An 18522-nucleotide genomic window follows, 5' to 3' on the forward strand; every position below is an offset into this window, starting at 1 on the left:
GAGGATGACAGCATGCCCGGTACGAGTTATACCCCTATTCCTTCTAAGTCTACAGAGATGGCTACAAATATATTGCAGCAGCTTGAGATTGGTTCCAAAGGAGAAGTCGCGGGAGGGAAATGCAGTTACTGCAAGGGAGAAAATCAACCAGTAAGTCCACAGACTCGACAACAAAGATGTTCGATGGACAGGGCTCTTAGAAGCCTGGAGGATGTAGATTCATCGAATAGTCTGCGTAACGCTGCAGCTCTTCAGTGTCTGGTTTTGGAAGGCATTGCAGAAGCTGGAGAATCCTAATACTGTTGGTGGAACTTCTGATTCCCTTAAATCTGATCACTCTACTAGTGTTTTACTTAATTGGATATTCTTTCCTACAACCGCAATCTATTATAGTTTTCCGACACGTTGATGTACTAATGATTGTGCATAGCCATCTCAGTTTCTAATGATACAATGAGGAGGTTACAACGTGATAAAAGTCTTAATTGGTAGTACTGGGATTTTTTTTATCACAGGCCATCCAAACTCTTTTTTAGAGTGACTTTGTTTCGCTTATATGTCAATCCACATTGTTGCTTCGCGCGACTTCTTGATTTTCATTGTCTGCCTTATTTCTGTTTCTTGAACATTAAGAATGAAAATTCATCGTCTTTCGATGCCTTTAAATCTGATCAAACCTACTGTATAGGGAATTGTTGTTATGCCCATCTAATATGTAATTGAGGGGATTCCGGGATTTGTCCTTCAAAACTATAGCAGATAAAGGAGGGAGAAAGCAAGTATTGGATGATTAGCATACACAACCATTACACTTTGATTACGTATCCTCTAGTAAACTCTTCTCTGTTAGTCAGGCTCGCTGAATTCTCCTCTGAGATCATCACAAGCTTCTCCCGGAAACACCCTGTGGTAACATCACCATTAACAATACTACAGAAATGCTTGAATAACCCACTTCTCAAATCCCTCCAAAAATAGAGAGATTTGGATAGAAGGAATATTATAGATTTGTTTCCATTAGCAAAGCTGGGTTAGGAAAGAGAAGCATATACTGGGACGACGAGCAAACCTACCAAGACACAAGAATGTTAAGATCAAAGATGAGGAATTCAATGAACACCACAACCAATGCCATTACATTGGTGGTTTAGACTGCTTGTTAAACCAAATTGAATCTAGAAAATTAAGCTTCAAACTTCTTTATTTCTTTCTCTCTTTCTTTTTTCCTTTTTTTCCTTAACTTTCTTTACTTCCTTGGTAAGTAGTAAATACCATCATCACCTGATTCAACGCCTCATAGCAATAACCTAATGGATCCGGCTTCTCAACTGCAGAGAAGCCTTTGCTCATTGATTATTAATGGACCCTTAAAAACAACTTTTGAACGGCTTAGATTACTCAAACTGGCTTTTGCAATCCAAAAGTGAACTACATAAAAGCCAAATTCTAATGAATTGACGAAGCAATAAATACAAGGGTGTAACTTGACAAAAACAGCAGAAGACAATCCTTCCATAAATAATGCTATTCAACACCATTTTAGCACCCCCCAAGAAAAAACCAATTTATTGCTGTCAACTAACAATAAATTTTTTCTCTAAAAAAAAACATTTTAGCAAAATTAACCAATTCCATCTACACTAATGGTAAAGAGGGTGAAAATACTACTACTATGCTAGGTCCACAAGTAAAGAGCTGGAAGTGGAAGTACTTGTGAACTACCACCAGAAATACTTCCCCGCGAATTCTCTCTTTATTATGTTACAAAAGTACCAGAGTACACTAATAAGAAAGGTTGATAGCACAATTTCCAGACCAGAAACTCCATTAAGGTAAAAAAAGAAAATTATTTGTCTCGATGAGACGATTTCAATGTGGGGTGTTTTGAGTACTGCTATCAGTACCGATTGAAATGTAGAGAAATCATACCAACGGCCGCTGCCGGGCCGTCAAACGAGGGGGCCTATGCGAGAATCAACGGCATCCAAGGCGTATAGGGTGCTTGATCTAAACAATCCATTTTTCGTGTATATACATGAAAAATAGGGTGTTTAGATCAAACACCCTACACACCTCGGATGCCGTTAACTCTCGCATAGGCCCCCTCGTTTTTTTTTATAGAATTTTTAGACGGCTCAGATCGGCCGTCCGGTGGCCGGAAACAGCCCGGCGGCGGCCGTCGGTATGATTTCTCTACATTTCGGTCAGTACCTGTAGGTTTACTGGGGTGTTTTTGAGTTATTGAGTTTGGTAAAAGTGTTTTGGTTATTGGTAAAAGTTGTTAAGTTTGGTTGTGGAATGTGTGAAATTTGATTATTTGTTAAAAGACTTGTAACTTTACTTATTACAATGTGAAATGTTTGGGATGTTTTTTGAGCATTGTTGTTAAATTTGTTTATCTGCACCCATTTGCTTATTACAATGGAAATGCTCTTAGGTTAGGTTATACAAAGCCATCCCTCTAGAATACAAACGACTGCCAGGATTAAAACAAGGAAAACAACCAATGAAACAAAACAACCACCAAGAACTACACAGACACCAAAATTATACACCACCCAAATTTTTACTCAAGACCTTATTCGTTTGAGTAGAAAAATCCACCCTCCTCGTTGAACTCAGGCAATCCCCTGATATTTGTCACTATATTGTGCACAATCTGCCCAATAGTAGCACCCAGACCCGGAGATCTTGTAGTGAGCAAAATCACTACAAGGTTGTAGTGCGCTTCTCAAGCCGTTTATCTAAGCAATTAACGGTCCGTATTTAAAACAAACTATTTCAGAGAAGAGCTATTCTCTTTCATGGAAGAATTTTGTTTTAAATTCGGACTATTGAAAATACTTTTGGATGACTGAAATTGCTCACCATCACTCTGTAGTGACTTTTCTCACACTGGATCCCTGGGGATCCGGATACGGTAGCACTCTTATTGAGGAAAATATTATGGCAGCAGTTGAGAAGCACTTAAAAACAATTGCAACTCCGTTTCCCCGGAGTTGAGTTTTGTTCACCCTCTTTTAAAGAGAGTGAACGTTAACTTCCTTTTTATTAGTTGAAATGTTGTGGATCACATCACAAAGTGATGTCATACTTACCAAAAAATGTATTGCTTAGGGAAATTTTATGGCAGTAGTTGAGAAGCACTTAAAAACAATTGCAACTCCGTTTCCCCGAAGTTGAGTTTTGTTCACCCTCCTTAAAAAGATGGTGAACGTTACCTTCATTTCTATTGGTTGAAATGGTGTAGATCCCACCACAAAGTAATGTTATACTTACCAAAAAGGTATTGCAGCGATAAGCATGACATCATTTGTGGTGGGATTCACACCATTTCAACTAATAAAATTGGTTGAAATGGTGTAGATCTCACCACAAAGTAATGTTATACTTACCAAAAAGGTATTGCAGGGATAAGCATGACATCATTTGTGGTGGGATCCACACCATTTCAATTAATAAAATAGAGGGTAATGTTCACCCTCTTTTTAAGGAGGATGAACAAAATTGCACTCGTTTCCCTGCCTTCAACCGTCCTACTACACCAGTCCATGCACAAACTTATGTTCACCCTCTTCTAATAAGGCCTGTCGTATCGTGTTTGTTTGTTTTTTAGCAGTTCCTTGCGGCCTGAAGAAGTCAAACGTGTGCATCAAGTGGTGATGGAACTCTGATTTCAAATTTCTCAAGGCCATGATTGGGGGTCAGGATACTTGAGACTTAGATGTTAGGTCTCTTCAAGACTCTCAGGTTCTAAATCTCTCATATGTCATCAATTTCTTTTGGATTGGTTCATACGGAGCTTTGTTCCGGTTCAAATTGGTCTACGCACAAGTGGGCGATGAGATTGTATCCTGAGATTAGCCAAGATGAGCGCAAGCTGACTCAGATATCCGAGTTATTATTAGAAATAAAATGATTGGGCTATTGACAACAAACGTCTGAATAGAAATAATAAGTGTGTGTGACCAAATAAAACATTTATACTGGATCCACGAAAACTAGGGCGAGCTTCACACGCTAAGTATTTATTTCCTTCCCTGGATCTTTCCTGCATTTCATGATTTCATGCACAGTCTATGTGTTATTCTTCCACAAAATTAAAACAAGTGATCATTTTAAGAGACACAACACATAATTCCTCCCTGACCCACGTAAATACTCGATCCTCAAATCTCCCGTGCACTTATTTTTTCATGACCCGGCATTATCGTGCATTTTAGAGAAAGAGCAATGTTACGTACACTCCGACAGACCACTTCCCGATCACATATGTGAGAGAGAAGTGGTCGGTAGGAGTGATAGACTTAATGTTCCGAGAATTGGGTCATGCGACAAAAAAAATTCAATTTTCCAGATTTTCACATAATCCAACGGCCATAACGCACAAGAACATCAATACAAATAAGATATATGAACTGCATAGAATTTGAACTCGTTTAAACCCTCCATCTACAATTAACTACTCTCGTCATTGTGGGTACATTTTCTGTCATGTTCGGTGACATGCTTAAGAGGAAAGTGTCACGGAAATGGAACACCCGTTGATCATCAATTCCTCTCAAAATTGCAACCAAATGCGAGACAAGATTTGGACTATTTGATTGTTACATTTATTCAATCTCACGGCCATGGCGCAGGTTTCCTCCCGTGGGAGTGGGGACTTTTGAAAATTGAATTATGAAAGGAACAAAAGCATTGGAGACTCGTGTGAAGGAAAATCCCCTGTTTTAGCTTGAGACATATCTCTATCAGCTTTGAATTCTTTGGCGTGTACCCAATATGCATCATGGGGCATGGAATGGGAAACTTCTTACTCCACTCCAACCGTACGCACTTATTCTGAAACTCACTCAATTGCTCTCGCGGCCCCCCCATGGCCTTCAAACTTCTCTCCATCTCCGTCGATACACAAGTATGCATCTATAAATAGTTGCATAATTCCCTTCACTGTCTGCCTCGACTGAATTGTGATCGATCCCCGTTAATTGATCAAGAACCTTGTGTTTGTGTGTGTGAATGATTTCATCAGCGGGTGAGCAACTCCTCGTTGGAGAAGCAGGGCACGTGCAAATGGCCGGCCTCGGTTTGCGCATGGCAATGCGCGTGCTCCCCTTCTCCAACATGGGTTCCTCACCTCCCCAAGCTACTCTTCAAGACTTCCTGTAAACATGGTCGGGTACCTGATCCCCTCCTCCAATTTTCTTCTTCCATAAAAATTGTATGTATATGGGTCTTGCTTCTTTATAATAGACTGTGAATGTGTGATGGTTGTTTCACGTTACTCCATAGGTGTGCAGTTGATTTGTCTTAACTAACTAAACACAACTTCATAATTTCAAGGAGTTGGGCTAGTGCATAGGCTTGGTACTTACGAGTTTGCTATCTAATCTCTTAAGTGCTATCAACTCATACATGATCGGTTTACACAAGGCTTTGCTCGACTTTAACTGACTCCCATTAGAGGACAATGAAACTGATCCTCCAGAATTAGTTGAGGTGTGTTTGAGATGGCCCAGACACATGAGATACACTATAAAATAGTATTACTACTTGATTATTGTGGGAGGGAAGAGAATGATTAGAGGAGGTGGTGGCTAGGGTGGTAATTAAGGAGGAAGGAGAGAATGCAAAACTTATTAGTTTCCGATCAATCTCGGCCGTTCAAAAGTATTTTGGACGGTCGAGATTGAGTGCTGTAAACTTTATTTACGACTCTTCCGTTGATAAGATTTTCTCTATTAGTTTTCCAAATAAGTGAAAAGGTAATACTATTATTTTTTTGGGTAATTACGTGAAACAGTAATTACTTGATCAAATTTAGGAGTTTTCAACGTTCTCGTTGTCTTCTTCTTTTAAATAATTTAAATAAGAGAAATGTTATGTAGTACTCTATAGTCGCGATTTGTGATAGTGTCTTACTTGTAACTGATGATGCGTTAGTAGGAGACATGCATGACCGTGTCAATAAATTAGCTACAAGTCACATGCATACACAAGATAAGTTAATCCAAGAGCTGAGATTGATTTGATCCAATGACTGATTTATGTTCTCCAACTCTCTCAAGAAAGCACCCACATTCTTACAAATATATTACAAAAATGCCCCACTATCAAGATTCAAAGAGAAATTTCAATTCCAATAGAATGGGTAGTGCCGTAGGCATGGATAAACACTAGTTTACTTACATTATTGCTTTGGGCATATCCATTAGGAAAATTGAGTTTTACCCAAATTAAGGGAGATTCCAAATTTCTACTCATACTTTGGTAGATTATTTCTTCCCGAGGGAGATTCAAATTTCTACTCATATTTTCTTCCCCCAATTTTACAACAAAGCCATTGATGCTTTTTTCGCAAATACTGTATGTTTTTAGATTCTAATTGGCCCTAGTCTTTCATAGTATTTCATATTAAATGTAACTTTTACTGCTAACATTCTTTTTTTGACTGTCAACGTCAGTATTCGGCCCAACTTATTACACACATCTCAATCTCAATTGGAGTAATATTTTTCTCGGCAAGGTTAAAGACAGACCATCCGTGTCTCACAACTTTAAAAAAAAAGAAAAGAAAAAATGACATTTCATGATATGTTTTGATAATTAATACCCGTAAGGATAAGTTAAAAATATTTATTAATACTAAAAATATCATTGACGAATATTAATTATCAAAATATGTCCTTAATCCGTTATTTTCCAAAAAAAGATTGACAAGAATTTACGTTCTCGTGCTCAGACCCACGAACCAACTCTGGTGAATCACTGGGGAGCAAACCCACTAAAATTTGAGCAAGCATAAGGCCCCGGGAAAAGCCGGCCTGTTTTGCTTGAAGGCCGCAATTCTTAACTCAAAACTCGTCCGGCGCACGGCTTTTGTCTTCTGCAAGCGATCTCTCCTACGACTGTGTGTTCGCGCAGAGAGATCCCCACCACCACCACCGTAATGTTGCACGAACTCCTACTGGCACTGTTAGGCTACACAGGAGACCTGATTATCGACCAAAGAGAGGAGCAGGAATCGATCGGCGTTTTCTTACCGCCCAACGCTCCCATCTCTGAGGAATGCACCTTCAAGCTCGCTCCTGATATCTCTTTCATTCAACCCAGTGAACGGTACCCCTCTAAAGATACCTAATCACTATCTCTTTCTCTATCCTTATCCTTCTATTCTTTCTCTTTCTGTACTTTCGACAATCGTTAGCGTACCATACCATAGTTTCTACCTAGATCGCATCCGGTATTCTTGCCAATACTAGGGTTTTATGGTCACAATTGGAACAACCGGTTTCTGTAATTACCATTACGGATGTTTGGTTGCCGATAAAGTTACTATCTTTCTGTTTCACTGGTTCCCAATTATGAGCATTCTTTAACATATTTTCCTCCCTCTGTTAATTTTAATGTTGGATTATGTATCTCTGCGATGGATGTTGCTTTGCAACACTATTGCTGCAAACGAACTAAGCTGCCGTGAGCAGCTCAAGGCTCGGCTTGTAAATGAGTTGAGCTCAAGTTTTAAGCTTGTTTAGTAAACGAGTTGAGCTCGAGTTTTATTAAGCTTGTTTAGTAAATGAGCCGAGCTTGAGTTAGTTATTATTCGGCTTGTAATGGGCTCTGCTCAGCTCGTTGGTAAACGGGTCAAGCTTGAGTTTTAACCTCGGTTAGTAACTGAGCTGAGCACGAGTTAGTTGTTACTCGGCTCGTCTCGGTTCTTTTGTAGTGGCTCGGCTATTTAGGCTTGTTTGGTAAACGAACCGAGCTCGAACACCTAGATACTAAACGAGCCAAGCTCGAGCTCGATTATTTGGACTTGACTCGAGCTCGACCAGTTTTGAACGAGCCGAGCTTGAACACTTCAAAGCTTGGCTCCGCTCTTTTGCAGAAGAAAAATACGTTCCTAACCTCATGTGCTTATGTGCTTCTTGAATTGTTTTTGCTCCTATGTATGCTTATGTTTCTGCGGTGATGGATTCATTTGGTTCCTGCGTTGAATTGTGCTGCTAATGCTTGCAGGGATGTTATTGAGAGGTTAATCACCTTAGGATTTTACTATAGGGAGCTTGACCGCTTCGCCTCTAAGTCCCGTAATTTAAGTTGGATAAGGACTTTAAACAAGTCTCCTCTGTCCCGAACTTCTGAAGTAACCGCAGGGAAAAAGGAGAACCATAGTGTGTACAGGAGGGCCATAGCTAATGGCATTGTTGAGGTGCTCTCAGTGTACAGGTCTGCTGTTCTACAAATTGAGCAGAAATTGTTGTCAGATTCTGTGCCCATCTTGGCAACAGTTACCCAAGGCCTTAATAAGGTTGGTTGTGAACTACATATCGTATATTGTTTTGGCCCTTAAATAATTATCTCCCGTTAATTAGTTCCGTTTGTGGCAAAGACCTAATATTGAGTAGAAGGAAAGATATCTTTGATTTTGTTTAGTGATAACTTTTGGTTGAAGAAAAGTGTGTGTTAATCTTGGGTGAACGATAAATTATGGCGGTGGTAAGCAGACCTCAAAAGTTCATATGAATCTTGGGTAAAAGATTACCATAAAGTGGTAAGCAGGTAGATGCAGCAATCCATGCGGTGTGACTCTGATTGCGTCAAATCGCAATTTATTTTTTCTATTTACAAAACACAGTTGAATATCAATCTAAGGAGAATTTTCTTGCCTAGATGTTTTGAAGCTGCTGATTCCTACACTCCGAATAATTATTATTATTTTTTTTCTGTTTGTAAAACATAGTTGAATATAAATCTTGCGAGGAAGAAATTATCCGTGCTTCTCTTGGGCCACTATTTACCGATTCTCATACCTTTTGGCTTAGGGGTTGCATGGGTGATTACTTCTAGGGTTAGGGCAATGCTTGAATTATTCATTCAACATTCTTGCTGAAGAGGATGTCTACATGGAGGAGTTTTGGTTCTAGCAATTGATGATTATTTACATGCAAATAGTCTCCGATACTTATTTGCTGGAGATTTTAACGGCTTTTGGGCTCCAATATGGTCTGGGGTAGTTGGCCTCCATGTCTCCATTTGCACGACCTCTAATTTTCTTTTTGCTTATTTTGTTTAGCCGTTTACTTCGACATTCGTGCTGTACATCACACTTTTTGAAGTAATAGGTATGCTCATACTCATAGTCGTAAAAGACTTATTGCGCATGGTGAAATAAATAGTTTTTGTTAACAGGACTTGCTTTACCCTAAGGAGGGTATTTTAGTGCAATGAGGGAATGAATTATGTCTGTGACTTGCTGGGGAACAGTTTTCTCTTATTCTGGCATTTTTACTTTCTTATCTATGTGGCTTTGAACTTCAGTGTAAAGTAATTTCTATGCTATATGATTTGAATCCTGTCTTTTTTCTTTTTATTTTGTTTCCCTTAATTCGCTAAATGATTTGTATACTTTTCTTATTTGGGTTTCTTATTCATTGATATTTGTCCTAGTTTTTTGTTCTTTTGCCACCTCTTTATGAGCTCATTCTGGAGATAGAGCGTGACAGTATTTGCGGAGGACGACTTCTAAACCTTTTGCACAAACGATGCCATTGTGGGGTGCCTGAACTACAAGCATGCATTCAAAGGTATACGTTTTATGATCGCATTGATCAAGTATAATTGGGATGTTTTTTTTCTATCCACTTGCTTCTTCGTTCGTTTGTGCTTAGCCTTTGCATTGATTGAAGTTCTTCACCACATGGCAGTAGTAACGGAGGTATGTATATGGGTGGGGAGGCCCGGGCCACCGGCGCCACCCCCAACCTTGCTAGAATTACCTTATATAGGGTATAAAATAAACATTAAATAGTCATTATGTGCTACATGGGCCCCTTCAAACTTCAAAAAGTAAAATAAATATTGCATAAAAATTATTATTTATTAAATTTAATGCTTGAACTTCAAACTATATGTAAGGAGAACTTAAAAATTCAACTATCACATGAATATGTGGATTCCATGTTCTAAGTTTCGGCCCCTCCACTTTGCAAATTCTAGCTCCGTCCCTGCATGGCAGTTGCATGTCATTAACCTGGAGTTGTTTCATGTTTTTAATATTGTGGTGACAGATGAGATATTCAAAGCGATTGAACTGAAAGCAACAATAAAAATCTTTCCGGAGCATTGCTCAGCCAGAGTGGGTATATGATGACTTTTCTGTTGTATGCAGTATTTTCAACATTTCAACAGTAATCATGGACAAAACATCTTGTACTAGATAGTAACATTTGTTATTGTTAGTTTCTTATCAAGTTGGATTATAATTTATAGGTATAACTGATGCTAGCTTGTATTGCTGGGACAAACTAAATAACTGGTTCTTGCGAGCTTAATGGAGAAGTATTGTGTTCATTATGTGCCAGTTCTTTATGACAAAGCAGAAACAAAGTTTACAGCTGTACATATACTAACCAGGTTTATTTTTCTGTTTCTTGGAAGCATAGGCTTCTCTGGCATGGGCATCAGGTCATGTATAATCAGCTTGCTTCGTGGATGGTTTATGGGATTCTTAATGACCAATATGGAGAGTTCTTCATTAGCAGGTAACTACAAATGGTATACGTTGTTTTATTCCTGATCACTTGGATCTAGTTAGTAATTTGATTATGCCTTTTACTGAACAGCAAAAGGTGCTATGAAAGAGGACTTTGGTCTCTGTAGGTGCTTATATTGTTCTGTGTTGCATATTTGATGAAGATTGAGTCAATTAGGTCTTGCATGCAAGAGACTACAGATTTTTCAATTGAAAGTTGGAGATCCTGAAGATCGTAAAGCATAAGCACATAATTGATTCGGTTTCTACTGTCATAGAACCTAGAAGTTTAACACTTCTGTATTTTCCCATTCTTTGAGAAAGAGGAGAATACAACAAATAGATCTCTTTGCTCCTTTCTAATGCTACACAGAGTCCCTCCATGGAGAGGGTGTTGTGTACTTGATATTATAGTTCTTTAAGACCTTTTACCTTTCCCGTCCTCTTTAGCAAGTCTATAGTCTCCTCCTATGCTTCAGAACAGCACCTTGAACCATGGCGGCACTGCCCTCTTTCTCTCTCTCATGCACATTTATGCCTATGCACACATTTATTTATTTATTTTGGATAAGTGTATGCCTATGCACACGCAGGACTCTAAGGGAAAGGTTTGATCATGATGGTTTGGGATTAGAATTGATCAATTCCTCACTTTCTTATTTCTGTTTTAGAATTTGAATGAGAATTGCCAGAGAAAATATTAGTAATAGTGACAGAAGAAAATGATCACGAGAATGAGAAGAAAGTGAAAGTTAGGCAAAAATGGGAGCAACAGGTGATGTTCTTACTCTGTTCACTTTGAGTTGACCCCCCTTCTTCGTGTTTTACGCATGCTAGTACACCTTTTGTGATGGCTGTCTAAGCATGATATAGAGACATGTATGTAGCTATGAATGAGGAGTACTATAGTGTAATGTGCTTCTCCATAGATCATGTTTGACCCCCTCTCCCTCCGTTTTTAGTGGCGATTTAGGTAAGTGAGTATGTTTGGTCAATGTCCACGTCGCTCTTTTGGTGTATCTTTAGTCTTATATGCTTCATGACTTTCGTGAAATGGGATTGAATCTGGGTATATGGTGTTGCTTCTCTGAAGGCAAGCAAATGGTGACACAGAGCATGACTCATCTCAACCAGTTATGCTTGAAAAGTTTGCCCGCATGGCAACTAATGATGGTGCTCTGGCAGATTGGCACCTGGGATTTCACATTTCTTTGGTATGTTAAAGATATTTCTTGAATTATTTGTTTTGCTCAAGGAGATTTCTACCATTTTATTGATTTTCTTTGCCCCTCGATTGGACCACGGATTGGTGAGGGTGGGTACTTACGAATTTGAAATTGGGTTTGCACTTATCGTCTTCTTCCTCGAGGCTTTTGTAGCTTGGTGCTCATCTAATGGCACTTCCTAATGCAGCTTCATCAGTCATATTGATTATAGAGGCTCTTTCTGATCATTACCTTTTATTTCAAGTCATTAACAGGAGTTTGAGTTTCCTTGTCTGCATTTCATGAAAATGATCTGATGTTCTTGAAGCTAATTAGATCCTGTTCTAATATAATGCCACAAAAAAATTTAATTTAACTTTTGCATTTGTTTTAACCCATGTGGTGCTGCAGAAAATTGTTTTTCTTTCGTAAAGTCAATGCTACAAGCTACACTGACATTCAGTTTTTTTTTTTTTTTTTTTTAGAAAAAAGGAATAGGTTGATTATGAAAAAAGGTTAAAGGTGGGCTTTGTTTGGTCACATCTGTCGCATGCGAATCTGCATTTTCACTATGAATTGTCTAGTAAACAGTTATGATCCCGGCTGTATTTGTTTCTGTTGACCATAATCGTTGCATAACTTGCATGTGAGCATCTAAACGCATGCCAGGACTTTAGGTTTTCTCTCTTTCATGACTTCCTGTTGCTTCTGTCCGATTAACTCCCACGTTGCTTTATTTGTTTTCGTGAGTGAACCTGTTTTTATGCCTTGGTTAATTTGCCTGTGAACTTAGCCTTGATCCATAGTTGATGCTACAAAGTTTTCTCTTCTTTCTACTTTGTCTGCAGGATATGCTGCCAGAATATATCCCCATGCGTGTCGCAGAATCTATTCTTTTTGCTGGAAAAGCAGTGAGGGTTTTGCGAAATCCAAGTCCTGCATTCCGGTATCAAGATGCTGAGTATCATCAACATAAACCAAGAGGATCACAGAAGCTTCAAGGATTTGTAGAACGCTTTTCTTTTCAGAAGGAACCCTCATTGGATAAAAAGATTGGAGAAGAATTACTTCCTCAGATTGAGGCTGATAAGATTGAAGCTATGCTTCAAGACCTGAAGGTTTCCTTCGTTGGCCATACTGATGGTTTAGTTATTGTTTTGTGCAACCCCTTCTGGGATAGATGTCAATATGATATGCTCTTTTCTATTTTCTGCATGCATTTATTTTTGTACTTTACATGTGATAGGCATAGTTGTAGTTACCACACTATTGCTTGTAAGCAAGATCCTTGGTGGACTATGTGCAGGAATCGTCTGAGTTCCACAAAAGATCATTTGAGTGTGCTGTGGACTCGATTCGAGCTACTGCTGCCAGTCATCTTTGGCAGGTGCTGAATATCAAATATTTACACCTCTTGTTTTGCAACTATATCTGCTTACTGTTTTCCCTCCATATCTGCAGCTTGTGGTTGTACGTGCAGACTTAAATGGCCACCTGAAAGCCCTTAAAGATTACTTTCTTTTAGCCAAAGGTGATTTCTTCCAGGTAAATGACCAGCAGTCTGATTGTTCCTGTTACACTTCAGTTTTATTGATCATGCTAAGATGCATATGCCTGCACTGTACGAAGAAAAGAATGCTCTTTCCGGGTAATGTAAGGGGAAATGCTTAGGGACAGTCTTAAAAAACACAGACTTAGATATGTAAGTACTTCTAGTGATAATTATATCCATCTGTAGCTTTACATATTAGTAGGCTTTATACGCAAACCCAAATTCGATCTAGAGACTCTTCTGCAGCATATGTTTTTCATTTTTCTCCGTCTGAAGAATATGAATTTTTCACACATCAAACAACATATTCAATATGCACATAATGATAGAATTAACTACTTTATGCTGGTAGCCAAGTTTAAATAATCAAAACACTAATTTTTCCATAACTTCTACTTGGTCCTATTGTAGGGCTGGGGTAGGGACCTTGGTTGTAACTTCTCTTGTTTTATGTCTCCCTACTGTTGGATTTTCACACGCGCGCGCACACACACATGAATATAACTAGCAAATACTTCAATTAAATATTATTTAAGTAATTAGCCGACCCACCAATTCACTAACCTGGTTATCCAAGATCGATCTTGAGCAAGAAAAGAGGTATTGAATTCATTGGATCTTTCCATGCACTGCATTCCATGTCTCCATGATTGATCTGATATTGAGATGATCATTTTGCTTCTTATATCTGAATCAATCAGCAATGTAGTTAGGATCCATTTGCTTTGGTATCTTGTCAGCAAATCTTTGACATATAGATGGTTTTTTTTAGTTTTGATTTTTACGTTTTGAGCATGTCCTTGACAAGTCACAATCCTTGTGATAGAGTTTTCTTGAAGAAAGTCGCCAGTTGATGCGTTTACCACCTCGCCAGTCAACTGCTGGAGCTGATCTTATGGTCCCATTTCAGCTGGTATGATTTCGTATTCAAATCGATTGTATTCACGTCAAATGTGTAGTGTAATGTTTCTGTGCTTTCTGCACTAAATAACATAATTTTTTATCAAACTGATTTGGATGGACTTGCTTTCGGAATTTGATGCCCGTATAACTTGTTCGCTCCTTTGGGGCATGTGACAACTGACAAGATTAAAGTTCTTCCCTAATAGGACTGGCATCTCTGGTCTTATTTCTGCAAAGTTTTCCCTTGTAAATATTTGGGACCATATCTATGAAAAAGGAATTTTACAAGCTAACAACCTGACTCTGTCAATTCCTCAGTCACATATACCTTGTCAACCTTACATGTGACAACTGCGCCTGTAGGCTACTGTAAGTCTGCACAAGTTTTGATTTTGTCACTTCTAGGCAGCAGTATTCAATCAGAACCGAGTTTGTTTTTTGTATTGCCTCTCATAATTTTTAATGTGGTTCATAGTTTTCAGAGGTTGTTAGCAGTATGAAAACAACTTCATTTGCATAATTGGAATGCAGGCTGCAATAAAGACCATCAGTGATGAAGACAAATATTTTCCAAGGGTGTCCTTGCGGTAAGCCCACTTTGATTACTATTAATGTCTATTCAATCGATGCTTTCTCAGAATAGCAGTTTACTTTTGTTCCTGCTAATCTGATTTGTTGTTTTGTGAAGAACTGTGCTTACTTCTCTTTCCATTGCTACTAGGATGCCTTCCTTTGGGATTTCGGTTAAAACCTCTCAAGTGGATTTGCCAAAGGCAAAAGCTTTCAGCGAGGGAGACTCTAGTGTGCTATCAGATGCTTCAGAGATGTCACTTGATGGCTGGGATGGTATTGCTCTTGAATATTCTGTCGATTGGCCGTTACAGTTGTTCTTCACACAAGATGTGCTCTCTAAGTAAGTTACTTAAGTTTGTAATGCCGTTATTCTTGAAGGAAGTTGGTGGCATTATTGGGTGTCACTTTACTAGCCTTAGTTGTGAATCTTATTCAATTTTGAGAATGCTCTAGGTATCGACGAATCTTCCAATATTTGCTCCGGCTGAAGCGAACACAGATGGAATTAGAGAAATCATGGGCTTCTGTGATGCATCAAGAACACACAGATTTTGCCCAACACCGCAATGACCGTGTAAGCTACTCCATCTCTCACCAGCGGCGCCAACGCTTTAGGCCAATGTGGCGGGTTAGGGAGCATATGGCTTTCTTGATTAGAAATCTTCAATTTTACATCCAGGTAACTGATACAAAGGATCTCCAACTTCATATCTTGTTCTGACTTTAACTAAATGCATACAGTTATGTATGCATACTGCATGAGTATTTTACGTGTCTTAATGCTGTAAACTTGTCAATGTTCCACGGAAAACAACATTTTTGTGATGGAAATAAATTGTGAAAAACTTCCCAATTAAGCTTCCAAAGACAACTTTTTGTAATTGAAGAGGTTTTCCTGCAAACCATTCCTTTCTCTATTTCCTCTTGACGGTGGGGTGTACAAGAGAGGTCCTTAGTGGTACTGAACATGTGATTCCAGTCAACCTTATAGATACTTTGCTATGGTTACCTTTTTCTTTTTCAGTTTGTAAGTTAAGCTCATTGAACACTCACTGTTTCTCCCCAGGTGGACGTGATAGAATCTCAATGGAATGTATTGCAAGCTCATATTCAGGATTCGCAAGATTTCACAGATTTGGTGGGCTTCCATCAAGAGTAAGAAAAATAGAAGTTTTTGGTTGCATCTTACAACTTATATGTCATGTGATGGACTATTTTGGATGGAACCAAATAGTCACGCAGAATTTTGATATTCAACAGGATTAGATGCTCCATATTAACTTGGTAACAATTAGTGATTGCGTATTAGTGGTACTCTGCTTTTGATTAGTCGATAAAGTGAATTTCTTAGTTAACATTGTTGCAAATACTCTACTGGTTCTGCGATATAGGTAAGTTGATTATTTGGAACCTGCAGGTACTTGTCAGCTTTAATATCACAATCATTTTTGGACATTGGATCAGTATCAAGGATACTGGACGGCATTATGAAACTTTGCCTGCAGTTCTGCTGGAACATTGAGAACAGAGAAAGCAGTGCAAATACTGTTGAATTGGAGCATATAACTGAGGTAGTGCTAATGTTATCTCTACAATACTGCAATGCATGTCTTCTCTTGTAATATCGTATGTGAATGTTTAGGGGGGCAATGAGATATTGCTTTTTAGCATGTAGTTCAGGGGAAACCGTGAACCTTAACACTCATGCTGATTCTATCCCAAATAGAGTCACCTAAAGATTTGTACTAATATTCTGTGAATTGTGACTGCTATGCCCCCTCCATCTCACCCGAAATCTTTCATATCCAACATTGCAAATGCCATGTCATTTTGCAACATTAGGCATCACATCTGCGTGGATGTGTTCCTAGACCAAGGACAGGCAGGATTAGGGACTATTTCAGTAAGCACAAACCTTAGGGTAGTTATATTTTGTCTATCCAGTGGGGAATGGCAGGAGGTGAGCCCTGTTGGGTCATGGGTCCAAGAGCTGGGTTTCTTAAAAATTACCACAGAAAACTGAAAAGAATAAGAAACTGTGAATGGTGAAACGAGAGCATCGAGAAGGACCTCTATGGTACTTAATTTCACCTTTACCTTTATTTGTAATTTTCTAAACATCATTCGTTCTTAAGGCTGCATCATGCAAATGCAAGTATTGTTTATTAGCATTGAATTTCACCAGGAAACTTCGTTTGCTGTTTCTTCCCCTTTCTTCCTCAGGAATTCAACAAGAAATCGAACTCTTTATACACCATACTGCGTAGCAGCAGGCTTGCTGGGAGTCAGAGAGCCCCATTTCTCAGGCGTTTTCTTTTACGTCTAAACTATAATTCCTTCTTCGAGGTAACTCTACGCTGCAGCCTTCTTGAGATTTCAGCTTTAACTTCCATTAACAACATTCAGTATTCCTGTTTTTTACACAAGGCACAACATTCATCATTCTCTTTGTTCTTATACTTGTGTCAACAGGCAACTGCTAGAGGCGTGCTGAATGTTGTCAGACCACGCCCAACACTCCCAATTTTGAATTAATAACATAAATTAACCTTTGCCGATGAGAAGAAAACACAAATTAACCTTCAGGATCCCTGCATCACAAGCAGCCTTGTTATTTGACTGCGAGATACTGCTATGTCTTCCCAGATGGTCTCTCTTACATATCAATCGTAGAATCTGTAAGATTGTGTTTGGATTGACTTTGTGGAGGGATCTTGTATGTTTCCTTTCACTCCATTAACCCCTCCCTACATCCATGACTTGAACACAACCAAACGTAGTTGGGATTCTCATGGGACAGTTGAAATGTAGTTGATTCATCTGGTATTCTGACTATCCTTTGGCAGTTATGCAAGTATTTGGGTCCCTCCAGCGGAAAGAGAGGCTGCGGGTGTAATTCAGTTCTCAGTTGAATGATTTGCTGGTGAAAGTCTGGCAGTGTTCTTGGTGGCTTGGGTTGTGGTTGGGGTGGTCGGTTTCACTGTTGCTTGTTGACTATCTTCGTGATTACGTGATGCCTCATTTGTCAGATTGTTGTCCAGCGAAAATTTTATGGCGGTAAAGTGGTGAGGCCGTGGTAGATAGATGGTGGCTGCTGCCTAACACTTCAGTTTCTTTCGTAATATATTTGAGGTATTTTGGTTTTCTCACATTGTGTGGAGATCATGACTCGCGTCCTGAAGGCTTGGTGTTTGTAAAATTATCCAACCAAAGGTAGGGGTGTGCACGGGTCGGGCTTGACACCGAACCCGACCCGACACAACAGATCGGGTATCAACATTTTCAAACCCGCAAACCGAATCAAATAGGGATAGAAACCGTCCGCTAACCGATTGGTTGGGTCGGGTTGGGTTGGGTCGTATAAGAAAAACAGCACCCCGAACCGAAAATTGATTTTTTTCAAAAAATGAACCCGTACCCGACCGAATCACATGTTCGGCCCCACCCAAAACCCTTCGGGTCGGGTCCACGGGTGAGCGGGTTTTTTGCACACCTCTAAGGTCCAAAGGGAAAATGGAATGCAAAAAAAGAGAAAAATGATTTTCACACTCCCCTTTGAATCATTCACTCTCTTTTTTGTTTTTTTATCCACATGAATTTACAATATTGTCCTTGAATGTGTACTAAAATGTATTGAATAAAGGACAAGATAGTAAATTCAAGTGGATAGAAAAAAAGAAAAAAGAAAAAGGAGTGGATGGTGAAAAGGGAAGTGTGAAAATCAATTCCCAAAAAAGAAAGAAAAGGAAAAGCGT

The 18522-nt window shown here is 39.0% G+C and overlaps 1 protein-coding gene across 1 annotated transcript; it reads left to right on the forward strand.

The window, feature by feature from the left end:
- The first annotated feature begins 6759 nt into the window (after window positions 1–6759).
- On the forward strand, window positions 6760–18304 carry LOC131315064 (gamma-tubulin complex component 4). Its single transcript, XM_058344122.1, has 17 exons — window positions 6760–7119; window positions 8020–8311; window positions 9451–9587; window positions 10446–10544; window positions 11628–11748; window positions 12588–12857; window positions 13046–13126; window positions 13201–13284; window positions 14118–14204; window positions 14726–14781; window positions 14916–15107; window positions 15221–15446; window positions 15834–15922; window positions 16185–16338; window positions 16991–17113; window positions 17240–17980; window positions 18276–18304. Exons 1-16 carry the CDS (start codon window positions 6950–6952, stop codon window positions 17300–17302), a joined length of 2244 nt encoding a protein of 747 aa, XP_058200105.1. The 5' UTR covers window positions 6760–6949; the 3' UTR covers window positions 17303–17980; window positions 18276–18304.
- The last annotated feature ends 218 nt before the right edge of the window (window positions 18305–18522 follow it).

Source organism: Rhododendron vialii, chromosome 13a (genome assembly GCF_030253575.1).
Source record: "Rhododendron vialii isolate Sample 1 chromosome 13a, ASM3025357v1".
Taxonomy (NCBI): Eukaryota; Viridiplantae; Streptophyta; class Magnoliopsida; order Ericales; family Ericaceae; genus Rhododendron; species Rhododendron vialii.